The sequence below is a fragment of the Chaetomium fimeti genome (genome assembly GCF_033439085.1).
Source record: "Chaetomium fimeti strain CBS 168.71 chromosome Unknown B0H64scaffold_3, whole genome shotgun sequence".
NCBI lineage: Eukaryota > Fungi > Ascomycota > Sordariomycetes > Sordariales > Chaetomiaceae > Chaetomium > Chaetomium fimeti.
In genome coordinates, this window is record NW_026944331.1 from 380586 (window position 1) to 406813 (window position 26228).

The 26228-nt window shown below is 54.4% G+C and overlaps 8 protein-coding genes across 8 annotated transcripts; 4 read left to right on the top strand and 4 right to left on the bottom strand.

Moving 5' to 3' along the window:
• Nucleotides 1-1146: 1146 nt before the first annotated feature.
• B0H64DRAFT_390047 (general substrate transporter) lies at nucleotides 1147-3670 on the top strand. The gene is made up of 6 exons (XM_062803364.1): nucleotides 1147-1427; nucleotides 1629-1808; nucleotides 2138-2977; nucleotides 3039-3146; nucleotides 3203-3325; nucleotides 3380-3670. The coding sequence occupies exons 1-6, from the start codon at nucleotides 1232-1234 to the stop codon at nucleotides 3481-3483; spliced, it is 1551 nt and encodes a 516-aa protein (XP_062660179.1). The 5' UTR covers nucleotides 1147-1231; the 3' UTR covers nucleotides 3484-3670.
• A 590-nt stretch (nucleotides 3671-4260) lies between these two features.
• Nucleotides 4261-6063, top strand: B0H64DRAFT_390049 (nucleotide-diphospho-sugar transferase). The gene is made up of 4 exons (XM_062803365.1): nucleotides 4261-4398; nucleotides 4452-4877; nucleotides 4946-5088; nucleotides 5162-6063. Exons 2-4 carry the CDS (start codon nucleotides 4587-4589, stop codon nucleotides 5658-5660), a joined length of 933 nt encoding a protein of 310 aa, XP_062660180.1. The 5' UTR covers nucleotides 4261-4398; nucleotides 4452-4586; the 3' UTR covers nucleotides 5661-6063.
• Nucleotides 6064-10000: 3937 nt separating this feature from the next.
• Nucleotides 10001-10896, bottom strand: B0H64DRAFT_390057 (tubby C-terminal-like domain-containing protein). The gene is made up of 2 exons (XM_062803366.1): nucleotides 10435-10896; nucleotides 10001-10297 (listed from the first exon to the last, which is right to left on the bottom strand). The coding sequence occupies exons 1-2, from the start codon at nucleotides 10748-10750 to the stop codon at nucleotides 10005-10007; spliced, it is 609 nt and encodes a 202-aa protein (XP_062660181.1). The 5' UTR covers nucleotides 10751-10896; the 3' UTR covers nucleotides 10001-10004.
• Nucleotides 10897-12054: 1158 nt separating this feature from the next.
• On the top strand, nucleotides 12055-12673 carry B0H64DRAFT_390060 (uncharacterized protein). The gene has a single exon (XM_062803367.1). The coding sequence runs from the start codon at nucleotides 12101-12103 to the stop codon at nucleotides 12665-12667; it is 567 nt and encodes a 188-aa protein (XP_062660182.1). The 5' UTR covers nucleotides 12055-12100; the 3' UTR covers nucleotides 12668-12673.
• Nucleotides 12674-13611: 938 nt separating this feature from the next.
• Nucleotides 13612-19298, bottom strand: B0H64DRAFT_106611 (uncharacterized protein). The gene is made up of 7 exons (XM_062797733.1): nucleotides 19079-19298; nucleotides 18766-18981; nucleotides 18471-18704; nucleotides 18366-18416; nucleotides 17866-18262; nucleotides 17664-17798; nucleotides 13612-17608 (listed from the first exon to the last, which is right to left on the bottom strand). The coding sequence occupies exons 1-7, from the start codon at nucleotides 19079-19081 to the stop codon at nucleotides 13755-13757; spliced, it is 4890 nt and encodes a 1629-aa protein (XP_062660183.1). The 5' UTR covers nucleotides 19082-19298; the 3' UTR covers nucleotides 13612-13754.
• A 935-nt stretch (nucleotides 19299-20233) lies between these two features.
• On the top strand, nucleotides 20234-21984 carry B0H64DRAFT_390064 (Fructosamine kinase-domain-containing protein). The gene is made up of 4 exons (XM_062803368.1): nucleotides 20234-20658; nucleotides 20764-20882; nucleotides 20956-21532; nucleotides 21590-21984. The coding sequence occupies exons 1-4, from the start codon at nucleotides 20586-20588 to the stop codon at nucleotides 21856-21858; spliced, it is 1038 nt and encodes a 345-aa protein (XP_062660184.1). The 5' UTR covers nucleotides 20234-20585; the 3' UTR covers nucleotides 21859-21984.
• B0H64DRAFT_390065 (uncharacterized protein) lies at nucleotides 21957-24696 on the bottom strand. Its single transcript, XM_062803369.1, has one exon. It carries the CDS (start codon nucleotides 24488-24490, stop codon nucleotides 22046-22048), a length of 2445 nt encoding a protein of 814 aa, XP_062660185.1. The 5' UTR covers nucleotides 24491-24696; the 3' UTR covers nucleotides 21957-22045.
• On the bottom strand, nucleotides 24661-25869 carry B0H64DRAFT_390067 (uncharacterized protein). The gene is made up of 2 exons (XM_062803370.1): nucleotides 24741-25869; nucleotides 24661-24683 (listed from the first exon to the last, which is right to left on the bottom strand). The coding sequence occupies exons 1-2, from the start codon at nucleotides 25632-25634 to the stop codon at nucleotides 24669-24671; spliced, it is 909 nt and encodes a 302-aa protein (XP_062660186.1). The 5' UTR covers nucleotides 25635-25869; the 3' UTR covers nucleotides 24661-24668.
• Nucleotides 25870-26228: the final 359 nt, after the last annotated feature.

The following is a 26228-nucleotide window of genomic DNA, read 5'->3' on the forward strand; positions in this document are numbered from 1 at the left end:
GGCGAATGGTGGACTGACTGTCTGACAATGTCACACCGGTCCGTCTCCGGCGCTATTTTGCCCTTTGCATGCCGCTGCTTTTTGCGGCTTCTTGTGGCGGTATTGGTGATTCCTAATGTGGAGTTGCCCCCTTGCCGGAAGCACCTCAAACATCGACGTTCTAAAGGACTGTCTATCGTAGTCTCTTTCCCTGTTCCCCAAATCGACAATCTCGCCGAAAAAAAACGCTTCCAAGCCCTTGGCGCGGTAACTCCTCTGTATGTAGTGATTGTCCTGGGCAAAGCTTAGCCCTCACGCCGAGCCTCTGCCGCATCGATTTAGGGCTTCTCGAAGCGACCGCTAGGAGGGGCCAAGACGAGATCCCGATTCGGCCGGCAGAAGTCCAGCTGCAAAGTCCCATCCCAGGGTCACAAGTGCTGATGGTTTTATCCCCGTATGCCCCACCACGGTAGCTGGTTCATGTAACATCATAATCGGCACGAGGCGGAAGGACGCACGAGGTTTTCTCCTCCTCGTCGGGGACTGCGCGAGTTTCCTTCGGTTGTGCCATCACAAAGGCCGGATCTCTTGCCTCGACGCCACTCCACGCGTCCAGAGATCACATCTCGTTGGGGGGCGCATGCCGATCCCGGCTAAAGCTCCCTCTTTCCCGTCCTGCATCCACCCCGGAGACGGCCACCCGAGAAAGGAGCGGCCCTTTGCTTCGGGGGTAACACGGACGAAGAACCTCGCATATTTCACCGGTAGGGAAGTGTATAAGCGGTCGATACAGGGGACGAAACAACTTGGTTGTTTACTAGCCTGTTAGTTGTAGTCGGACCGACCTGCTTTGGCTCGGTAGTGTTCAATATGCCCAATGCGAAAGGCCTCATGGTATTGGCGTTGGTCTAATCTGGGAAAGGGACCAGGATGGGTAAACGGTAAACTCACGGCCTACCATCCTTGGTCCTGCCTGTTTGGTGTTTTTCCTGAGCGCCGGACGCGCCAGCAGGATGGGTCCTGCATCGGGGATACGGGTGTTAGAGGGGAAAGAAAGCAGAGGCCGCTGTAAGTGTCTTCTTATATGTCCATCGGACCCGCCGCTGTCGTATTATAAGGGGGTTCGTGTTTCGTTCAGGGCTCTCGCTGTCTGTGCAAGTGTCCTATCTCCTACCAGGCTTGTGATCAACCCTGATTCGACTATCCATCTCCTCGTGATATCGACAGCTTCCGGAACAATACTCTAGCAACCATGGGCGGCAGCGGCGGAGATGACGACAACCGCATCCATCGGATGGCGATGGAGGATCCGGTGCCCTGGTACAAGAAACCGAACCTGCGCCGGATGTACCTCCTCCTCTTCCCGTGTGTGATAGGAATAGAGATGACGTCTGGGTTTGACTCGCAGATTATTAACTCTGCGCAGCTTCTTCCGGCCTGGAAGGAGTGTGAGTAGTCTCAAGTTTTCATCTTTCAACCCTAACCCTAACCTCCTTTCTTTTTTTTTCTTTTTCTTTTTTTCTTTTTTTCCCCCTTTTTCTTCCCTCCCCCCTTCCTTTTTCTTCCTTCCCCGTCATGTGCTTCCTATTTTACTTCCCCCCTTGCCCTGTTTCTTTTGATGTGACCTATGGTGCTGACTTGGTCTCTAGACTTTGGTCATCCCACCGGAGCGTATAATGGTATTCTCGCCTCGGCCTTGCCGCTGGGTTCCGTCCTCGGTCTACCCTTTATCCCGCTCGTCAACGATAATCTGGGACGCCGCTGGACTATACTGCTAGGGTCCTTGGTAATGGTGGCGGGAGTGATAATTCAGGGGTTATCTATCAACGGTAAGACCTCTTCGTCCACCTTGACCCCCTCCCAGTCCCCCCCTTTTCGGTGCTCCCCCTCCCGGTTGTCCCCCTCCCGATCCTCCCCCTCCCGGTTGTTCCCCTCCCGATCCTCCCCCTTCTCCTCATATTTGGGCTACAGTATGAACAACGGATAATCCGTACCTTCATACTTGTTTCAAGCCCTACATGTGGCGCCAGAGACTACCGAGACATTGTTGTCCGCAACACCGTCACCTTTTCCCCAGCCATTTAGCATACATCAACACATACATCTAGATTTCGATATATCCCCTTTCATCATGTTGTCACAGGACCTAACAGACCAGGCCCAATGTATATCATCGCTAGGGGGATTATCGGTTTCGGTCTTCCGTACGCTATTGTAGCTGGCAGCTGCTTGATAGGAGAGCTTGGCTATCCGAAGGAGAGACCCATCCTGACATCGCTCTTCAACGCATGCTACTTCATCGGCGCCATAGTCGCCGCAGGGACGACCTTTGGGACACAAAAGATTGCGACGGACTGGTCCTGGCGCATCCCATCCTTCCTACAGATGGCCCCTTCGCTGCTCCAGATCACCTTTGTCTTCTTCCTGCCCGAGTCGCCGCGCTTCCTGATGAGCAAAGACAGGATCGAGGAGGCCGAGGCGGTGCTAATCAAGTACCACGCCGAGGGCGACGCGGAGTCCGAGTTCGTTAAGGCGGAGATCCTCGAGATCAAGACGACGCTGCAGATCGAAATGGAGAACTCCAAGCAGTCGTGGATGGACATGGTGCGGACCCCCGGCATGCGGCAGCGGCTGCTGATCGGCTCGCTTCTGGGCCTGTTCACGCAGCTGTCGGGCAACCTGGTCATCTCGTACTTCCTGGGCGACGTGCTCCAGCTCATCGGCTACACGGACCCGACCTTCCAGGCCCAGTACAACCTCGGCAACCAGTGCTGGTCGCTCGTGTGTGGCGTGGGCGTGGCCCTGGTCGTCATGCGCTTCCGCCGCCGCACCATGTACATGACGGGCATCCTGTCCATCCTGGCCGTCTACGTCGCCTGGACCACGTGCACCGCCGTCTTCATCGCCTACAAGTCCGACGTGGCCGCCAAACTGTGCTTGTTCTTCATTTATGCCTACAGTCCGGCCTACAACCTGGCCTTCAACGCGCTGACTTACAGTGAGTCGGGATTCATTGCTTGTCGTTGCTGGTCTGGGGATGATGTGTTAACGGTAGGCAGCCTACCTCGTCGAGATCTTCCCTTACGCCCAACGCGCTCGCGGCATCGCCATCTTCCAGTTCTGGGGCAAGGCGGCTCAGTTTTTTGGCACCAACGTCAACCCGATTGGTAAGTCCCTGGCAATTGGGTTGCCACAAGCGGCTTTGACTAACATGGTCTTGTAGGCACCAGCGCCATTGGGTGGAAGTACCTCCTGGTGTACTGCTGCTGGATCCTAGTCGAGGTAGTACTGATCTGGTTTCTGTGGCCCGAGACGTCTGGGCGCTCTCTCGAAGAACTTGCCTTCCGTAAGTTTCTTATTTGTCTTGCTTTGTCGGAGTGTTGGCTAACTCGCCCCTTAGTCTTCGAGCAGGACGAGTATGCCCGTCGTCACGAGAAGGTCGGCATCGACGAACCCGAGGAGAAGGTTACTGCCCATGCTGTCGAGACGCAGGACAAGGTTTAAGCTGTGTCGCCAGGAGGGTTGTGAATGCTTCAAGTCCGGCCACGGGAGCGGGAAGTGGACACCTACCTGATCATAGGGGGTCCGGTTACAAATGACTTCCAGGGGCTCCAGAATGACAATAGAACCTCTCCACCCACACGTTGTTTGTAAATTCTTTTGGTACAGCACTCCCAAACCTTCAATGCACATGAAGTAACATACCTAATGCTTCCAAGCCTGCTCCTGTGAGCCCCTGAATTCCCCCGCGTAGCGCTCCATTCAAAACAGAACTCCTCACCTAAGAACAGGTAACTGTCTGTTGCAAAGGGGAGCTGCTTTAAAGCGATCCATGAGTACGGAATACCTTAAACAGGGCGAACCCCTGGCGGAAAAGGCCTTGCTCGCGGTTGAGCAGTCGATGGCCCACGAACTTCGATCAACGGGGATGCATGAGGGGAGACCCTGATATCGAGACTTACCGGTTGTGTCATACGTAGAGTTTCCTACGCAAGTGGTGAACGTGTAATGATTGTACTATTGCGAGGTAGCCCATTAAACTGTGTAGGTTATTGTGTACCATCAACACAGGTAGCTAGCGGCAAGTCGAACAGTCCACTTGGTTGACTGGGAGATCGATTTGCGTTAGACTTGGGTTGGATTCCATTGATTATTTGCCTTGACGAGTCTTGGGTTGTGGAGAGCCTTGCTTTTGGCCAGCCCCTGACCCGACCCGCACGGTAAAGAGATCCGCCACCAGATTGGCCGTGTCACTCGAAAGGAAAGTGCACATCCATTGCACGGGCACCATCACGCGGATTCGCCTGCTTGATTGGGCGGAAACCTTGGGTCGGAAACTGAGGTATGTTAGGTCGGAAACTTAGGTACCTACCTATCTTGGGTGGGAAAACCCCTCGCTTACTCGCCAGCAAACCGGAGGTGTGTGCCTGTCTAGACGTCAAGTTGCAGCTCTAATCTCGATACCGCTTTAGTATTGAGCGGCGAAGGCTTGCTTCTGTCCCAGCGTTGCTCTACACACTTCCCCGTATTGCGAAGCCCTTTCCCACTCGGCTTCCACGGTCCAGGTCAGCAACGAAAAAAGAGGGGGAAACCGCGGCACCGACAACATGGATTTCGAATACAACCCCACAAAGATATGGTCGACGCTGCTCACTAATCGTGGTTATTTTGGCGGAGCACTAGTTCTCAACCACACGCTACGTAAGACAGGCTCCCGATACCAGCTCAAGATTATGGTAACGCGCGAGGTCGAAGCCGACACCGAGTTCATGGAGGCGTTTGCCGCCGCCGGCATCCCCACCATCGTCGTCGACAAGATTGAGCCTGCCCCGCGGGACGGCAAGGTCAACAAGGGAACCTGGGAGAAGCTCGCTCCCTGGGGGATGACCGAGTACGAGGTGCGTTCCGCCGACCGATGTAACGACTTTGTCGCCCAGCCTGGATAGTGTTGATGCGGCACACATAGCGAATCGTCCTCCTGGACTCGGACCAGATCATCCTCCAGAACATTGATGACATGATGACCATGGACCTCCCGAGCGGGTTCATCGCAGCAGCCCACGCCTGCACCTGCAACCCGCGGAAGGTGGCGCATTATAGCAAGGACTGGTGAGTTGCGCCACGCAGGCCGCACGCATGTGGGCCACGCCGGGGTACGCTCCAGGTTAATGAAACGCCGTAGGATTCCAGAGAACTGCGGGTTCGCCGCCGCGGATAAGGAGACGGGCGAGCCCGGGCCCATCACCGAGCAGAGCCCAAAGAACCACCATCTGCTCAACAGCGGCACCGTCATCCTGCAGCCGTCCAAGGCGGCGTACGACGCGCTCATTGACGCGATGAACACGCATCCGGACGTGCCCAAGATGATGTTCTTCGACCAGGACCTGCTCGCCATCGTGTACCGCAACAAGTGGAAGCCGCTGCCGTACACGTACAACGCGCTCAAGCCCATGCGGTCGTGCCATAGTGACCTATGGAAGGATAACGACGTCAAGATTCTGCACTACATCCTCGCCAAGCCGTGGAAGAGCAGGACGTACGGCGACGACGTGATTGAGTCGACCCATAAGCTCTGGTGGGACTACTACGCCGAGGTGGAGGAGCAGTGGACAAAGAGCCCGGACGCCGATAAGCGCAGGCTATGGGAGAATGTCGTGGTCCCTGTCGTGGCGCAGGAATGAAGTTGAGAGTAGGATGGTTGATGAGGGGTGGCTGGTATTGGAATGGACATTAGGTAGTCTTGTTATAAAGGACAATAAATATTGCGCTGAACCACTTGGAAAGTATTATTCTATTTCTTTTCCTCTTTTTCTTTTCTTCCTTTTTATCTGATTCCCGGTTATTTTACTTCCTTTTTTCGTTTTTTCTTAGTTCATTGCTTTTAGCGTTCCCTTCTTCTTCGTTTCTCTTGTTCTCGTTCTCGTTCTCGTTTTCTTCTTGTTTATTATTTTCTTTTTCCCCTTTCTTTTTTCGTTTAGTTAATATTATTTAGTTGACTATTTTACTCGATTTCTGCTAATTATCATGCACGTCTCTCTCTGCCTTGCCAGCCCAACCTGACGTGTCCCGGTGCCGCGCCTGCCAGCATGGCAAGTCTGCACCTTCCAGCTAGGCAGAAGCGGGGCAGCGGAATTAAATTGTCGGGAGAGGTTTATTTAGAGCTTGCTTTCCCACTTCGCGTTGCTTTTTCCGCGTTCACCTTTTTCCCGCCGACACTGCAAGAGAAACACCGCCACCGCAAATAGAGCTGCGGAAGATGCACCCATCATGTGAGTTCTGTTTTGCCCCGCGAGTCACGGTCTGTGCTAACTACCTACCTATGGTAGTAGAATGCAACCGTACACCACCACTACTACCCCCAACACTAGAGAGGTGTGGCGGGTGGCGGAGTTGGCCGCTGCCGCCCGCAGCGCAGGAGCAACTGTTCGCGGGCCCGATCGGCTGCCCTGGGCTAGAGGCGCCGGGAGTTGGTAAGATTGCCTTCACCCCGAACGCCGGCTCACTCCCTACTAATACTGTGTTCGCGATGCAGCTGAGCCAGCACCACGCCACAGTCCAAAACAACCGACTCGACCAGTACCATGCCACACCCCAAGAGCACACACTCGGTCAGTACCACGCCGTCCCCGAAGAGCACGTACCGGCTCACTGCGGAGCTACTCGGCCGATCGGGGCTAAAGGCGCCAGGGATTGGTAAGATCACTTTTTGAAGGCTCGTCGGCTTCGTGCTAAGCAACGCGCCCCCATAGAAGCATGCGTGCGCCCGTCTGGGACCATGCCGACCCCCAAGAGCACGCATCCGGGTAGTACCAGGTCATCTCCAAGATTACGCATGAAGGTAGCTGCACCCAGGTAACAGCACCACATCACCCCCCCGGGGCAGGCGCCTGGCTAGTACCGGAGTGTCCCTGGGGCACACACCCGGACATGACCAGAGTGTCCCTGGGGCTACGCGCCTAGCCAGTACTAGAGTGTCCCTAGGGCCACGCGCCTGGACCTAGCAGCGCCGGAGATACTAAGCTGGAGTTACACGTGGATACTAACGTGGACGTGTTTGGGTGATGGGATGGCACACTCGAGGTGTTTACACGCGGAGGCGGCTTTTTTTTTCCTTTCTTGGGCTAGAGAAGAAATGCCACGCGGAGGGTGAAAGAACCAGATGCACGATGCACGCGGCGCATCAGCCAGACTGTGCCATAATTACACGCAAGAAGAGGCAATGGCTCGGGCCGAGGACGGCGCAATGGAGCCGAAAGTCCGCCCAGGTTGAATTCCTCCATCTAATAATTGGATTGCGCAGTTCGGTACTCTGTATCCAACCGCTGCAAAAGGACTGTGTGCGGTTGCGTCCAATCTCGAATCGAGCGCTCGAGACTCGGCCCGGTTGGCGGGCCAACAAGACCCCATGCACCAACTCGGGAACTCAGGGGCAGTCTCCTAAATGGATCCCCAAGTGTTCAGAGACAGTAACCCCAGCTGCCCCAGAAGCGTTCAAATCCATCAAACTTCTTCCAAATGGTCACTTGCTCTTACGGCATGTCAAGACCATCCCTGCATAACAAGGGCAGTGTGCTTCTCCAATCTGCTGCCGTCTATGCTCTCAGGCTCTCGGGGTCTGCCTAAACAGCCAGACCAGCTCTTCGCCCCCCTCACTCCAGTCCGGAAAGTTATGGAGCGCGAGAGGATTGCTTATGTCACGGACGAAGCCGGAGCCATCCATCGTAGCTTGCTCCATTTCGACACCGGCAAGATTGGTATCCATTCCGCAAGACACTCCAGCAATTTGACGCCGATTTCAACCTCGCCGTCATGCCACAAGTCACCCAAGCAACGCCGGCGTCAAGAACGTCGTCGGAGCAGGCAACAGCCAGCAGTTCAACAATGCCGACTCCAGCTCCGGCTGCTCCACTCTCGTCCTGGCGCCCTGATGCGGAGTCAAGGAGCCAACGCCGGCTTGACGGACGGACGCCAATCCGCTTTGCGGCTTGTAATCTGGAATACTTTCTTCCTAGAGCCAATTTGGGTCAGGTGAGTAATCACGGCCGACAGAAACATGTGAGTGCGCAGGATAGGTCACATGTGAGCTCAGCGTGGCCGTAACGCCATTGCCGCCGTATGAGCCATGTCGCTAACGAACACCTGTGTCGCCCGGTCAGCCCAGTCAGCATCTAATGTGCTCGCAACTCCCTCAGCCGATGCCCGCAACGGAGCTCTCGGGCACCAGTACTGGGGTTGCCTGGTTTGCATTTCTGTGTTGCCTACAAGTTGGCATTCGGGAGAAAGCCTATGGGTTAGCCGGATGGAAGAGCCCAGGAAAGTTTCGATCACGTATAAACGAAAACGCAACGTTTTTAATTCTGATCGACTCCATGAATAGGTAGCTATCGCGGGATTAGGTGGTGTCTTCCTCCAGTTCACCAGTTCACTCCCGAGCTTCTCGCTGATATTCTTGTCGATCCTTGCTCTGGCACCCGGGAGTCACACTGAGCCCCTTCCTAACTTAGACTAAAGCACACCTTCATCTTCGACATTCAAAATGTCTCGTTGTGATGGATGGCGCTTCGGTCCTTTATTGGGCAACCGCTCCCCAGGCTCAAACCTCATCGTGCGCCGCTGCCACCCACTACGGCCCTTCCCCCGTTGGTAACCAAGCCCCCCGATTGACTTCTTGGAAGCCTCATTGCGTGCTACTGCCACTCATGGCGGCGCCCCCCCCCCTCGTTTAACTCCAGAACCCCTCGCCGCTGCAATCCATCATCCTCGAGACAGACACCAAGCCGCTGCCAGCACCATTGCCAACACAACAGCTGATATTCTTGTTCCAGCAACTCGAACCGGTAAAGACCGCCATACGCAAATGGCGTCCACACGCAATGGAAACAAGCGCCTTGCCTCGCAGGCAAAAGTCTCGGACCTCGCTGGTCCTGATGCGAAAAGACTTCTTGCCAGAGCGCCCACCCCTGCCCTACTAGATGATGACCTAGTTGTTGAGCAGTTTGCCCTCTCTGAGGAAAGGAGGACCCTGCCCTGAAACTAGACGATGACGGCTGCGATAGCGTATACGATTCTGCGGACGATGCCGACGTCTCTGACTCGGAAGACGCCGTGGAGCTCGAAGAGGACCTAGAGCTGGAAGACGACATCGCGGTCGACGACGACTGTATATCAGTCGAGCAGGAAGAAGTAGCTGAGGACAACGACACACCAGATCTCCCAGTCGACACCGTCCGAGCCCCTCCTTTCACTGGGCGGGTTGTCGACGAGAACGTCGCGCGGTAAAGGAACAGATTTTTGCCGCTCTGTACGGGTCTTAATGATGCAGCGTACGACGATGAGCAGGCAGACGATGGCAATGGGAAGAAGAGACGGAGGCGCCCGCACAAGAATGAGAGGAACCAGCAAAGTGAGGAGTAGGGTGAGCAGGAGAGAGAAGAACGAAGGTGAAGGGAATGTACATTAAATGAATGTCAGAGTATAAATATATTTATTTTCGTTAAGTGGCAGTTGTCGACGGGCAGCTGATGGGAACCGACGGTCTGCTAGCCGTCGGCTGATGACGGGCGACCGTCGACCGGTTCCAGTTGGTTAGGGAGGCTTCGGGATTCTGCCCAGTGGGAGGCGATGGACAAGCTGGCGATGGAGCTAGTGGTGCATGGCTAGGTAGGAATTCGAGTACGGGAAACTGAGCAAAGGAAACCGGATAAAATGGTAAAACAATAAATAAAAGAGAAAAATAGGACAACCGCAGAAAAAGAAATGTAAAAGAAAGAAAAGGTGAAACAAAATGATTAATTAAAAGAAGAGAAAAAAGAGGAAATGAAGAAAACGAAGTAAAGAAAGAATAGAAAAATGAACTGAAAGCAATCGGCTGGAAAAAAGGGAAATGGAATAAACGAAAAAGAAATCAAGTAAATATTATACCTCCTATGATTAAGCTACAAAATAACCGCTGCTTCGTTTCGAACATTTGGCCAACATCTACACTCAAAGGCCCCCCCTTTCCCGCCCGCCCATCAAACCCACCCCTACAAGATGGTGCATGCCGCCCCCTGCCCCTCGTTCTGCGTCGCGTCAAGGCACACGCACATAGCGATGATGAGCGCGACGTCGACGCCCGGCGCGATGGTGACGTGGTAGGTCTGGTGGCCCAGGAAGAGCTCGCGCGCGTTGAACAGCTTGCGGTCGATGCGCGCCGCCACCGCCCCGCTCGCCGTGTCGACGATGTCGGCCGTCGTGTCCATCCAGTTGCCCGTCATGGCCAGCTTGGCCGGCATCCCCTGCGATGTGGTGAAGGTCGCGTTGGCTCGGGAGCTGAAGACTGTGGTGGGAGGGGGGTGGTGGTTAGTTGGGTACATGTACCTTAGCGAGGCGATAACAAGGGGGTGTTGGAGTGTTGGGGTTTGGTTTGATGCGGGATTGTGTGCATGGCTGGATGGCCGGCTGGCTGTCGCTTACATGAGAATTTGCTCTTCACTTGCATGTATTGTCTGCTGCCGCCCTCGGCCTCGCAGTTGTAGGTGGCGTGCCAGTGCAGCAGTTCCTTGACAATATCGAAGAGGTGGGCCCCTGATGGGTCGAAGACCTTCTTGCGGCCGTGTATCGACGCGATCTTGCCCTCAATGTGCATCCATCGCATCCCGTCGAGGCCCTTGATGGTGAAGTCGTCGAATGACTTTTCTTTGAGCACTAGCGTGACAGTCTGGTTCGCGATCATATGACCAAATACAACCAGCGGCTGGGGGACTGGGGGTAGTTGATACGCTGCTGCCATCGCGTCTGTTGTGTGCTGTGTTCCTGGTATGTATTTGAAGCCGTTACTCGGATGGGGTGATTTGGTGATGGTCTTGGCCGTCGGCTGTTGATGATTTTGTAATTAGAATAATATCATTTCAGGTCGGGCTGAGATTTCGGGCTGAGACGCAAAGGGGCAAGCCGCCAAGTTATACCATGGTAAGGACCATTGATTTGACATCATACCCTTGCAGCCCTGCCATTCCTGCCTAGGTTGTGGAACCAGAGCTGCAGGGCAGTGCAGTCGATGGTCTCTTGGCAACGTGCCGCAGTGGCTCGCTCGGACTGACGTTCGGGCTGTCTGACCTCACTGATATAGTGGCCATGGCTTATTATGTTTGGTGTGTCCTTCCGCAATGTTGCGACGTCACTGGGGCCATAAATATCGATGCATTTATTGCTGCAAGCCGGCTCCCAACCATCATCTATGTACGAAGTAGCCCCCTGCTCTGTAGCTGGGGGTTAGCGAGGTCATTAATCAACCATCAAGTCGAGAACACGGAAGTGGTGCATTTCTAATGTTCTAGTCGTTGAATAGCATGGTAGAGGTCTACCGAGCTAAGCAGGGTGTCTGAGATTCCCAAATCGCCATCCATATTCCCCCGATATTGCCGTCAAGCAACCATGGATTTGCAAGAGGCGGATTTCCCCCTAGTCAGGAAACTTAGGACTGATTCTTGAAAGAGCATCTCGATTCACGTTAATCGGAACAAGGCTATTGACGATGCTGAGGGAGCAAATCAACTTCCTGACCGGTCGGGAGCAACCTAGGTTCCAAACACCGAGCGGTCGGACAAAACACCCGCTACTCCCAACGGTGTGTGCTCCTCCTAGGGGTAAGCGTGGCATTGGTTCATCTGGGTCGCGGACACGGTATTAGCAGGGAGTCAACCGGTGTATAGAAAGTATTCTAACCATCCCTCGGCGCCCCTGGCCCCGGATAGCCGATCCGCCCCGCGGTGGGCGTGATGCTGGCTGGGCATGTGCTCCGAGCGGTGAGCGTGGTGCTAGCTGGGTGCGTCATCTTGGAGCCCATGTGGTGCTGGCCGGGCACGGGCTGTTGGGGGGGGGGGGGGGCAGTATGGTATTGGCCTACCTACATCGGGAACACAGTATTAGTAGGGAGCTAACTAGTGTGTGAAAAATGTATTCTTACCGACTCGTGGCGCCCCTAGCCCCAGGCTGCCGATCAGCCGCACGAGGAGTTACTCCTCCACGGGAGTTGCTCCTCCGCGGCGGGCGACGACGGCCAACTACGCCACCCTCAGCGCGCTGCTACAATACACACCAACAGAGAGAGCAGAGATGCTCGTCAGACACAAAGAAACGCATGGCAAAAGACCTAGCCAACTTGTCTTTCGCCCGAGCGACGCATCAGATCACGCGATACGTTAGACACTGCCCAGAGTGTCAGGAAAACGCAACGAACAGGCAACCGCCGCTCGGCGAACTGAACCCCATCGACACACCCCCGATCCCGGGCCATACTATCACCATTGATTTCGTGACAGCGGTTCCGGTGGTCGACCACAGCGAGATCTGGGCGACGCCTCCAGGAGGTTTCGACAGCTTCATGTCTGTCTCCGGCAAGTTCGACAAGAGAACCATCATCATTCCAGGGCGAAGCGACTGGATCGGCTCCACACCTCTCCAGAGTGCGGGTAGTGGTGGTTGTGTACTGTTGCATTCTACTGTGCTTAGCACGGACGACACCAGAGGTCAGACGCCTCGCATTCCACTTGTTCGACAGGGTTGTTTGCTCCCAGCGTTCCGTCGACGTAGCTCCGGGCACCGATCTGAACGGGGCCAAGGAATCCGCTCGCGGCCGAGGTCGCCAGCGCCGCTTCGCAGATGGTGCAAGCTGGGAAATTCTTCCAGGGGTAGCTGTAAGCCGTGACTCGCGGTGCAACACCGAACTCACATTATAATTGTGCGTGTTCGGTAGGTCTGTTATGGATGGTGTTTCTTTACAGGGATGCGGCGGGGCACCGCGGCTAACACCGCCACCGGCCGTATGTACATACCTCTCCACCGTGGATGGTAGGTGATGATAGTGGTGGATGGTTGAATTCTGCTCTCGTTAGCATGGACCGTGACTCGCGGGGGAAAACAGAGCTCACATGATGGGTGTATTCCCCGCAGCCTCGTTTGGGATGGTGTTTCTTTTACAGGGTGGGCGAGAAAGAAGAGAAGGTGGTCGCGAAAAACGGAAGGCGAGGTGGGAAGGTGAGCTCTAACTAAACGGCCAGAAGGTGTAGAGCGAGATTTCCATGCCATGATGGCAGGCGCGGTCCCGGCCCAGTTGGTCTGGCAAATTCAGCGTCGGGACCGGGCTGCCAACTGCTCCTCCTTGACTTAGACAAACCTGTCTCCACAGCACAACTTCTCTCTTCACGACTTGGTGCATGTCATTGCCGTGGAGGAACCAATCCGTCCACGCGCCCTACCGGACAGTGCACCGCGCCGCTGACTGTTTTGCTGATATCGTGCCCATCCCGTTGTCCGTCATGGCTACGTGTAGATACCGAGGTAGTTGGTATAGGGTTTTGACCCATCATCTTCAACCTCCAAAGAAAATATCTTTTGCGTCTTGGATTTATCTTACAACTACGGAGTTAAATATCCAAATGCAAAGGCGGGGAAACATCTTGAGACTCACAGCGCAGTCAGTGGAATCGGGTGTTCGTATCGACCGGTAGTCCTTTGCGTTTGGGGGTTTCTGGTATGGAAAGCGTATCCACATACTCTATTAACGCGAGGTCCATACCTTGGGACATAATATCATGTGCTCTATATTCACAGTCCGGGACCACACCAGTGCTTCTGCGGCTTTACTTGCTGTAAAGATCGAAACAGGATACTTAATAACTACAACATGTGGACTCTCTCGGCAATGCGTTCACATAGTGAATACCGATCGTTCAAATCAGTTGAAATAAGTTGCTACGACAAGTCTTCCTGGACCGGGAATTCCTCTCCTTGTTTCATTCCTTCGATGTCCCGCCCTTGCTCGGCCTTGACACTAATGGCATTTCCTCTCCCAACGGGACCCTCTCCTCGAACTCCAGAAAACCATGAAACACCATCAACTGCTCGCCCCTCGCGAACGCCACTGCTGTCTTGGTCACCACCGCGATTACCACATCGCCGCCCATGTACCATGTCGGCGGGATGAAGAAGTGCCGGGTGTAATGGGCGGCCTGGCGCAGGCGCTTGAGCCCGACGGAGCTTATCCAGCCTGCTGTGTCGATGAAGTAGAGCGTGTTCTTGACCACGCCGACGACTATGCGCACTTGTATCTTGTGCGAGGTGAGGACCTGAATCTCAGTTGCTTCTCCATTCTCTGGTGCCAGCTTCGATGCGTCCAGTGCCGCGAAACAAGTGGGCCGATGTCGGTTTGAGGAGTTGGCGCATAGGGCCAGGTAGGCAGAGCCTGGGCGGCCGAACCAAACACCGTTCATGATGTCTGAGGGCTTGGAAGGAGGCGGAAAGCTAGCGACTACGATCCCTTTGGCGGGCGAGAGTCGGGCTAGTGAGGCCCAGTCGAAGAGGTGAATCCTACCCGGCTGAAACGCTATCAACTGCGAGAGACTGGAAGGATGGCTCGAGCAGAAGCTTGCTGCAAAATCCAGCTCTGCTGAGACGGAGGCCCGGGCAACCGCAATGAGTTTGAGACCTGCATCGGTACGGACGAGTATGGACGTGGCGTCGGGACTCAACAATGCTTGTCGAACGATGTCCCGTTCGCGATGATTCAGTATCACCGTGGGTTGCGGCTCCGTATCAAACGACAGTCGACTGACAATGCAGCGGCTGTGTGCGTCGAGGCTGAGCAGGATATTGTTGGCCTCATTCCAGCCCAACTGCTTGATGCGTGCGAAGCCGCCGTGGAGTCGTAGTCTTTTGACAACCTCGCCCGAGCTTCCGTCACAGATATCAACCGTGCCGTCCTGTCTCCCAACGAAAAAGAGTCCACGTTCTGTCGTTTGGATGGCGGTTATTCTCTGGCGCCATTGGAAGGCGTGGGCGGAAGAAGAACTCGGCTCCTGCGGTGGGACCTCTTCGCTCTGCGGTTCGGATGAGCCTTCATCGGATGTATCCCCCGTAACCAGGACGAGAGGCTCCCACACATTGCAGGACTGCGCTCTGATCTCGAAGAACTGGAGGTTATTCGCCGAAAAGGTGAGGCCGCATAGCTGTGAGCGCGCGTCGGGTGGCTGGACACGATAAAGCGGCCGTAAGGTCTTGAAAAGCAGAAGATGAATGACACCATCCTCAGCACCGCCAGCGAGAACGCGGCCATCCGATGTGCTGGTTAGTATAACGAGGGAGTGAGGTAGATTGCACTTTTCGGTTTGCTCCAGTGTCCAGGGGTTACACAGAACGACGTCGCCATCGCTGTACGAGATGGCCAGCAGATCGAGCTCGGAAATGGGGTTAAATGCCAGGTCGAGAGCCGGTGGGGATGAATAGACTCCCTCGTACCCGTCTCTCTCGAAGTTGCCCACATTCTCCATGGCGTCCAGGTCCCATATGGAGACCGTTGAGTTCCGGTACGTCAGAGCAGCCAGCTTTTGATCGTTATCAATGTAAACATGCTCCGCGGCCGCCCAAGAACCCATCTGCTCTTCGCTGTCGGAGGAATCAGAATCTTGTGATGAGTGGAGGAGAATAGCTCCACCACCACTGGAACCAGAAACGGCCTCGAATGAGTTTATTGCACATCGTATAGGATCGGAAAGTAGTATGCGTGTTCCTTCCCTGTCGAAAATCACCTGGTTTGGGGTAAAGTCGAGATCTTGTGCCCAGAGGCAGGGAAAAGACGGCCCGCTGGACCGCCGTATATCCCAGAGCATCAACTTCCGCACACTGCAGGATGCCAAGAAAGAGGAGGATGGATCGAATGCCAACTGCCTCACCTTCTTGCCGTGGATGAGAGTGCCGACGGCCTCGAAGGTGCCAACGCCAGCCGTGTCGTAGATCCGGATGTCGCCATTTTTGAGGCCAACAGCAAGGAGTCGTTCGCAGCAAGCAATCGACTTGGTCTCGGCCGAGAACAGGTAGGAAGTAAGTCTATCGCTCCAATCCTCGTCCAAAGGGCCGGTTATTTTTAGGCGTTTATTAGGTTTGGCGAATAGTTGCCGAATAATCGAAGCGGGCGGACAGAGGTAGGGAATTATAATGTGTATCGAAGATGGCGAGGCTAGGAGGGCGGAATGGAACGCCGCGACCAGGTGATGGATATCATTTACCCATCCTGACACCGTCTGAACTTCCAAACTCACCGGCGGGTGATACTTCGCTCGCCGGGTCAGGTAGGCGTTCAACCTCTGAGATGTTTGCTGTAGAGTAGAAAGACTGCCTGACTCTGCGATCCGCTCGATCCATGTCAGGACGTTCGATCGCAGAAAGGCGTTGAGTTGGATGAGAAGCGCATCACCCGCAGGAGAGCTGTGCATCAGGTGGTACCCAAAGTTTGCTGCGGCGTAGGAATTCAAGGGGCTAGCAGCCTTCTTGGAGGCGGAACCAGCGGCACGACGGGTTTTTGGTGGTGCAAAATCCGCGCCGCAGAGCGTCGTGAGGCATACTTCAGCAATTTTGGAATGCGCCATCGGCTGGTCGATCCAGAGACCCTCTCGACGACGAGTCAGGAAACTGGACGTTGTGGCATGGGTGACGTGGACTCGGGACTGGCTATCCACCAAGATCAGATGTCCTGTGATGGCTTCTAGTTGTGCTGATGATGCTGCCAGGGTACGGTCAATGTCAAGTTTGACTGCTTCCGCAAGTTCCCCCGTCGTGAGCGCCCTCGGCGAGCATATGACCCATTTCAGGATGCAAGTAACAAGTGCGCAGCTTGGCGATGCAACAATCGAGTCGGCGATGCGAGAGTAGAAACCATCCATCTCGGAGGGGATGGTTTGTAAGGTTTCTTGCATATCCTCGACGGTGAATATATTCTCCAACCTTGCCGCGACGAGCGAGGCCCAGAGAAAGATGCCGTTCGATTTGGACAGTACGTTCGACAGGAACATTTCGTGGGACTCGGTGTCTTGGAGCTGTGGACACCTGGCTTGCAAGAAGGCTTGGATATCGCGCAGTGAACCGGACTGCCCAGTGCTTAACTGCTTGAACAGAACGTTCTGTTGTGTGAGTGATCTCTCTAACTGCCCCCCGGGTCGGCTGGTCATGAAGACTCGGATGGGTGTAGTGTGATCGAGCTTTGACAACATGGCAACCAACGCCGATGTCCCGTTGCTCGAACATTCATCGACCGCGTCTATGACCCAAAATTGGGGTTTCAGCGAATCCAGTCGGAAAATGCGTTGGACAAAGATTTTGTTCCACAGCATGTGATGGTCACAATGGCTTAATCGTACGCCATCCTCAGCTATGGAGACGATTGCGCGCCGAACTTCGTAGCTCGACTTCGCCATCTGGAAAGCAAGTGATTGAAGCAACGCTGCAATGGTGGACCCGGCTTCGTCGCTGTGTCTGAAGAAATAGAAACTGCAATCAAGGTTGCAGGCTTCCAGATATCTGACAACGTGACTGGAAGCCACGGACTTGCCGGTACCCGGCCGGCCCGTGAGCCACAAGATCCTGGCGTCTTCTTCAAGCTCGTATGACGTTTGTTGTGACACATCATCGTCTCCTCTGGGATCCGGGCCGTTGACCCAATGTTGAAATGTATCGTCGGCGGTCAACCACTGACAAGAACCTTGATGCTGCTTTTCGTTGATTGCCAAAAGAAAAGCATCGGGGCGCTGCTCTACCTGAAGGAAAGAGGAAACTTGTTTCATTTGGTCACTGTATTCGTCACGGCGTTGACATAAACCTTAAGACGTGTTGGATCAACTGGCCACCAAACAGAAAGGTGCGGTAGAACGAACTGTCTGCTTCAAGTTCCTCTATGGTGGTAAGAAATGCTCTTTGCAGGAGAATATAATTTGGACTGTTTGGACTGTCAAATTTGCAGAGGTGGCGGTGGTCGGCGTCGACATATTGAATGTGCTCTCCGGGGAGCCCTGAGTTAACGTGATTAGACAAACTATACGAGTCCCTTATGACGACCCGGTGTGGAATACGACATACCAAGTATAGCCGACTCTTTCTCAACCACAAGCGAGGAGAGAAGGCCGAAAGCTGTCGGCACCCCCTCAAAGAAGGACCAAAGGCGGACACTGCTACAAACATGGCGGAATTCGTCGTTGATTTGCTGGCAGATGTTAGCCGTAGTGTTCTGACAGTGATGAGAGCGTTTGCAACGGAGCCTGGAAGTATCAAGAGTATCAAGACCAACATTGAGCGCGCCACTTCCGGGAACGAGATCGTCGATATAGGCTTTGCTCCCGTGGCCGGCGGCATACCGGATAGTCCGTGTGATCTGGGCCGAATCGGCTCCGCGATGGGGCGTCCCCAGGAAGTACATGGTATGAATTCGATGGCTTATGCTTTTGTAGGTCGGGTCGTTGACAGCTAGCAAGTAAGCCTGTGCGGATGTTAGCATGCCACCGGGGAAACAACGGCGGCCAGGAAGACGCCGAAACCCTTCACCCTAGAGGGTAGGCCAAGCGATGACGAGCTCGCCCTACCTTTTTCACAACCAGCCCTCCCATGCTATGGGCAACAAACACGATCGGCGTCTAACACTCCAGTCAGCCATGAACAACAAGAGATCAGCTGGCTGGGACCCCCACATCACCATGCTTACGCAACTCTGGTGAGTTGTAGATGTCGGCAAGCAAAGCCTGGGCAAAATCATGAACGGTGAGGAAGCTTTTCCTCCTCGACCCATCCGAGTTGTAGCCATAGCTGTGCAATCGGACGTGCCTAAATCCGACCTCGTTTGGCAACCACTCCTTGGGCCAAAACATGGCCGGGTCTTGGGAATAGCTCCATGTTTTCCTTGATCCCCCGAAAAGGCCGTGTACCTGTGCAACGGTCAGGCTGAGACCCAGTCGTTAGAGTTCAAACAACAGCTGCGGCACGCACGAATATGAAGTCAATTCGAGGTTCTGACGGCTCGTGTAGAAGGTTCAACCCAAGAGGGCCTTTGGCGTCCACGGTAGACAAGATTCTGTCTCCGGGGGAATTGCCATTCAACCGGCGGAGCTTGCTTTGGATAAATGCGAGCGACGTGTTTCGCCGTGGAGAAGGTTTCTTGTCGAGTGACGCCAACTGGAGGTGCTCGTCGTCACTGATGCTCGCCTGAAAAGGGGCTAACCGTCAGCATGAAGTTAAACGGCCGCATATTGTCTTTGCCTGGGAGGTAGTAGCAAAGAGGGGTGAAGGACTTGGGACTTGCCATGGTCCATGATTAGAACCTGTCGTCCCTTCACTGGAGTTTACTCAACGTAGGTAATCTGTCCGGTTGCGGTATACCCTTTCGCCGCCCTCTCGTCTTCTCACTGACTGAATAACAAGTCGACTTTTGTCCTTCCAATGGCACCCACATAAGATTTTGTAATTAAGGTTCAAAGTTTCAACTTCACGCTTTTCACAGATCCATCGCGATCCTCCCCGTCGAGCCAGGTGGGATTCCAAGGCAGCGATCATGTCAGGCCGGCACCCTTGGCCCCGTAATCGGCACCACGAATCGCCCAACAGCCGACCTGCATCACGGCCCATGCAAAGGCCGCGAATCAAGACCCAGAGCGCAAGTCCAACCAACCACAAGCCCTCTCCTCGCGCTTCAATCCATTCATGGACGGTTAACCATCGCATGGGTGGCATGTGCCAGCTGTGCCAGCTGTGCCGGCCAGCCTGGCGTGCGCGGCGAGCACCCTGGCCATAGAAAAGCCGAACTCGAAAGGAAAGTAAGAAATCAAGTAAAAAGAACAAATAAAACGAAATCGAAAAAATAAAGTTCAAATAAAAGAAATAGCATGGAAGAAAAAGTAAATGGAGTAAATCCGCGGCGGTTTCTTTGGGCTTCAGGTAGGCCCGGGAATTACCCACCCACGGGTACCCATAGGTCCGCCAAGCTTTATTTGGGTTCTACCTACCCGACCCGAATGGAAAACGGGTTCGGGTGGGTTGGACCTAAAGAGTCTTGGCGTGGGTCCTCCTTACCCAGGACCATTTTTTGTAGGTTGAAGAAAACCCGAAACCCTATGATTACATCAATACTTACAATTTTCTAAAAATATTTTTATCAAGAAATAATACTATTAGTAGACCTGAAATTTCTATCTAAAAAAATTTAAGATTTTACTAGAGGATCCTGCTTTTGGGTCCAACCTACCCGAACCCGAAATCGTTTGGGTCCAACCCACCCGGACCCAAAAAGCTGTTGTGGGTTCGGGTCAGACCCAGATGGACCCACGGGTCTTTTTGGGTCACCCAAATCGACCCATGGGTCCGGGTGGGTGGGTTCGGGTCCGAATACCCGTGGGTAATTCCCGGGCCTAGCTTCAGGGTCGCTTCCGCTTTGTTCTTATACATGTACTCGGGTCGAAGATTTGAAGTTTCCATTGTCGACATCTGCACTTCCACGCAGTTCGGCATTTTTTTGTTCAGGAGGTCGCTAGGTATCTAGGTACCGAGGGACATACCTCTGTAGTTATGCAGGTACATACCAACGGCATTAACAAAGGCGGCTGCGCCCTCTTCTCCGACATGCATGTTCCTCGGCCGTTGGGTGTTGGCGGAGTGTTGGCCGAGCCACATCTGATACTTCAGTCCTCATCCCAAGTGCCCGAACTCTTCCTCCTATACATATCAAAACCTTTGCTTCGTGGTTCATCTTAGTTCATCTTCTTACCTTTCCTCTTAACCTTGTTGACCAACCCGGTTACCTCAGCATCTCAAGGATGGGCATTCCCACAGCACAACAAGCCGACCCGCTGGGGGAGAATGTTCGGTTAGATGAAGCTGTTGTTGCCAGTGAGTTCCTCCTCGCTTTCGACCCCAAATGGATGTCCGTGGATGGTTCCAGCGAATATTACCAGCTACCTAGCCCTGTTTAATCTAACCATAGCTCCCGATCAGAACTCCCGCCCAACTCCAATGTCCTTTCTGTGGGTTCTGGGGGACCAAGCCTACGGGTCAAGAGGGTGAAGATCGTGGCCCAGTTGGAAGATGGTAGCACCACGGAATTCTTTGCAAAGGTTTGTTAGCATCTTAGCATTCTGAAAGCCCCGTAGTGTCATATTTTAGTTGCCCAATGTTAATCATAAATAGGGAGCCTCTGGGCCTACCGGGGCGGGTATGATGAAAGGGGCATTCGAAGCAGAGCAAGCCCTATACGACTGCATTCCCAAACGGGTACCCAAGCCCGCCGCATGGGGAACTTATGCCAGCGAACCGGATACCCATTTTTACCTATGCGAGTTTGCAGAGATGCGAGACGAAGTCCCGAGCGCGAATGGCTGGGCGACCGCCGTCTCTGAGCTTCACCTCGCCAGCCAAGGCAAATCTCCAACTGGACAATTCGGGTTTCACGTCACGACGTATTTAGCGAACGTCCCCGTCAAAAACTCGTGGAACCCATCATGGGAGGCGTTTTGGGCTCAGCAGATGAAGAGCCTCTTCGATCAGGAGGAATCGGTCAACGGTCGGGACGAGACCCTGGCAGAGCTCAGGGCTGCATACTTCGAGAAAGCCATTCCGAGGTACCTGGGACCGCTCGAAAGCGAGGGCAGATCCGTCATCCCGTGTCTCCTCCACTCTGACCTCTGGCCGGGAAACATCAAACCGAGAACGGCCACGGGTGAACTCTGCTTGTTCGACGCGTGCGCGTACTGGGGGCACAATGAAGGTTTGTCTGACAGCCTTTCCGCAAATTGCAACGCGCCCTTGCTAACAGAACCGGTAGCTGATCTGGCCGTCTGCTACAACCCAAGATACAAGCTCGGCCGACCTGCCTTGGACGAGTACAAGGAACTTGTGGACCCGTCAGATCCCGCCACAGATTTCTATGAGAGGAATGCTCTATATGCCATGAAATACCACGTGCTGTTGAGCATCATGTATTCGGACAACAGGGCGTTTCGGGAGAAGCTGACCGAGGAACTCAAACTACTCCTTAGGAAGTTGGGTGGCGATTCGTCTATCTGGAAGCCGGAGGAAGCTGAGCGGTTGTAAGCGATGGGTTTTGTATTATGTTGGGCATTAGATTGCTGGCTTGTACTAATTATCTAATGTAGTACGCACCGTAGCCACTTTAACCATCGCGTCTAGAGCCCGAACAAACATGATAGGTTTTGATAACCCTAGTAGACAGAGATGTGGCTACATGTACCTAATTATGCGAAGCCAAGGAGGGGATATCCTACCCACCACGGCCGAATCGCTTTTTCCGAGGCTCACCTTGCACCAGAAATCCCCATTCTCCCCAGTCGCGCTCCATTGAAGCAGCCAGCGTGACAAAGGCCTTGAGGGGGTCTTCGGAGCCGCGCTCCTCCATCTTTAGACCCGTGAATAACTCCATCGCCAGGTCCTGTACCTTAGCCTCGCTCCGGAGGCCCATCTCCCACTCGCGGAAAATTTGAGCTATCATCAGTGCTGACGGCGGGACAATCGGTATCAAATTTCCGAGGTCCGGATTGCCCCTCCATTCACGCATCGGCCGTGTAGGCCAGTCCTGTCCGGAGTCCCGGTCGAACAGTCCCAGGAGTTTCTGCACCGGCGTCGCGCCCTCTTGACTGCGCGTCTCGGAGGGTGCGGGCCCCTTGTCGATATCCGTGGCCGCAGCGTAGACGTTCACTGTAGGCGCGGGCTTTCTGCAGAAACCACATGTCACACCCTCGTCTTCGGTCATGGAGAAGCGGATGCACCAGCTGCAGAAGATGTGGTGGCACGGCACAAGAACCGCGTTGCAGAGTCGATGCTCGCAAATGGCGCAAATGACCGGGCGATGGCCGGGCTTCATCCTGACGCCCACAGCCAAGTCATGGTGGCGGTCGATATCTCCTATACTGCGGATTGGATTGCTCGGTTCCGTCAAGCGACGTAGGGGCTCGCTATCGTCGGTGTCGTAAAATGACAAGAGTGGGAGTCCGGCACGCGTATACTCGTCAAAGGAGATAGCCGGAATGGGTGGACTGAGTCCGGTAGCGGATTTAAACGCCACGGCGTTGAGGATTTGAACGTTGACGACGGCGGTTGTATCCCAGTTCCAAAGCCGGGGCGTCCTGTCTTTGTAAACCCGTTGTTCCACAATCGCGCCGGGGGCTAAGCTCAGCTCGAACTCGGGCTGGTCCGTCCTGTACCGAGGCTCCGAGTATGAGACCAGCTCCTCGATCTTCATTTCGACGCAACGTGCTTTTGAGATGGAGAGGCGATGGATAGCCATGTAAGTAGGGAATGATTCGCCGTAGACTTCCCGTATTTCCGATTCGCCCATCAAGTCAAAACAGCCGAAGTTGAGGTTGTGGTACTCTTCATCTACCACACCACGGAAATGGTGTTTGACTGCGGCCATGACCCGATCATGGAATGACAGGGCGTCCTCAAAGACCGATGTTGTGACAGCCACCTTCATGGCAATAGGCACATTGGCCCAACCGCCAACCGCGTAGCTAGGCTTAGTGGGTGGAATCTTGACCTTGACGTCAAAGTCAACTGTAATCGGACGGACGGGTTTGAGGAATAAAGGTGTCCCAAAGGACACCCCGGCGGCGGCGAACAAGTCTGAAACTGTTGACGGACGCGCAGGCTCCAGGTGACCGACCTTCGCCTTCTCTGGGGTGGGCTGCCGTGCGTGTGGTCTTCCCTCTTGATACGGCACGCCGAGGGCATCCGTAGGAAACCCACCAGTTGCGAACATGGGGGGAGCCGTATTCGTACTTTTCTCGGTGTCTCCTTTGCGCTGGCTGGATGGTGCCCCTCCAACCTTGGAAGCGTCTCGCCTGAAAGGCGGCGGCCATAGAAATTCACTGTTAGAAGCCTTGTACCCCCCTTCGCGAAACCCCCATCCATCAAAGGCTGGTGGTCGAAGGTTGTGAGCGTTCCAGACTGGGGGAGAAAACACGGGGTCTAAATTGGGCTCCATGAGCAACAGACCGTTCACCCTCGGCCCGAGTTCCCGCGGAGTAGCTGTAATATCGAGAGGCGCGCCACCCAACAACTCTTGGAACTCTACATTTCTCTTGAACCTCGGCGCGAACTGAAGCTGAAGTCCACCAACTTCATCACCCGAAACTTGGGACTCAGCTGAGTAGTTCGAACCAAGCGATACGGCATTGAACTGTCGCATGGTGTGGCCCGATACAGAAGTGAAGCCATCCAAGCGGCTTTGCTTTGGTACGACGATGTAATCTTGCTCGGGCTCTTTTGGGTTGAGATGTGAACCAACAGGGTCCGCAGCCGAGACGACATTCAGCCTCCCTGCATACACCCTCATTGCGAAGCTTTCATTTGCTGGCTCGTCAGCTGGGGTAGAATCGGGCCACAGTGAACGGAAAGGCCCGTCCGATGGTAGCAACATTGATAGGAACAGAGCTTCGCGAAGAAGCATCGGAATGAAGACTCCCCCCTTGTCCTTCATCCTCGGCGGCAGCGTGTCCTTGAAATCCTCTGTGGACAAGAGTGGGAAGGGACCAAAGTCCTGCGGAAGGTGATAGGTCTTCCCGTCATCAGGTATCCGGGTGGTCCGCATCAACTTCACGCCGAGAGTGCCGCCGCAGTCCAGACTGTTACGATAGTTGTCAACCACGCGTATCGCATCGAAAGTCTGAGTGATGGATATCTCATTTCGGGACGGCCCACGGAACATGAGAGTGCGGTTGAAGAAGGATATGAGTGTCTCGTCCTGGTTGATGGCACGGCATATCCGGCGGATGCGTCATAGGAAGAGGTCCCATCAGTCACCGTGACTATACACCTCTCCGACTGACTAATGATGGGGCCAACAAGCTGGGCATCGTCGTCATTGTCACCGACTTGGAATCCGGTCACCCACGTTGTGCCTGCGTGTTTGCCTCGTCAGTCTTTAAACCTTAAGAATGTTAAGGAAAGCTGCCCACTTCTCGATGTAATGTCTCCAGAACTTCCGCTATTTCTGTCTGTGGGGACAGCGTCATTATCCTTGCCATCGAGCAGGCGGCTCCCTCTAGACCGACAATACAGACTTTCACTAGCCTCTGTTCCAGGTTCGGGTCTCTCTCTTGCCCGTGAGTCCCATTAGCAACGTTAAATTCGGTGTCGACTCCACCCCCTTGCTCAGCCTGTCGACCCTGGCCTTCAGCAAGCGCCTTCTCATCCCGCTCGACATCGTCCTGTGAGGGAGCAAAAGAATCCAACCAGGCTTCGAAAGTTGGCCACGTGGTCAGAGGTTTGCCCATGTCGAGTTCTGCCACCGTCCCAGCTGCGCCAGATCCCCGCCGTCTCTCCTGAAGCGACCTTGATACCGAGTCCAGATGGGCGCGGATGTCTTGGATCCGGGCCGATCCGAACTCATAGCCTGACACCTTTCTGATCGTCTCTTGCATGGACAACTTGAGGCCAGCCACAAGCTCCTTCCGATCCGCGTCTTTGGAAGCCAACTGGCAGGCCTGGATGGCGATCATGAGGGTAGACTTGGACGTCTCGAGCGCGGCCTCCATCCTCTCCAGCTTCACACGGTCGCCGTGCCATCCCAACTTCACCAGCAAGGACCTTGCGCCCGCTTTCCTGACCCTCTTGTCGACAAACCCCTGGATATCCCTGACATTTTTGGCCAGGTCGTTAAGCACGTTATCAAACACGGAGTGGCCATCTCGGGGGAGTCGGTCGAGCACCTCCCTGATGGACACAAGGTTATTCTCGACGCGAGCGAGTTCTGGATAGGCAGACTTGTAACCACTTGAGATGTCTGCAATGGCGAAGACCGTCTTGCCGACCAGTGAGGCAACGGCGAGTGCGGTGCCTGCGGCTTCCATGACTAGGAGGGGGGGGGGATCTGGGCTCGGGTGCGCTGTTATTAAAAACGGAAAAAACAACTCAAAGAAGATCGGATCAAGGAAGGAAAAAAGAATGGAAACCAACAAGGGAAAGAAAAATGAAAAAGAGGATAGGCACTTTAGGTGAATTGAAACTAGAACCAGGATTATTTAAATTGATTCATCGTCAGTTTGGTGTAACTACCAGGTAGCTTGGGGTCTGTGTATACCTCCTACCTACCGTGGTTTATAGGTCACGTTCGAATGCGAACGGCCTCCCGAGCTCGGCTGCACTGCCACTTCGTTACCCCTCACTGCAGGGGCTGACCGCACCACCAGGGAAGAGATTGTTGACGAGACGCCAATCAGCAGTTTTCATACTGTGTAATGCGGGCTCCGGCTTTCCAGTTTAAACTCGTGTGTAGGTAGCTCGTAGGTACCTATGTACATAGAGACCGAGTCAGCTGAAGACGAGAGCAGTTTCTTGGAAGACAGTGAGTCTCCGGTTACCTATTTGGGAAATGGACCCACTTAATCAAGTAAAACAACCCGATCGGGGGCGCTCGGTGAGCCGAGTGCCTGATTCACACGGAA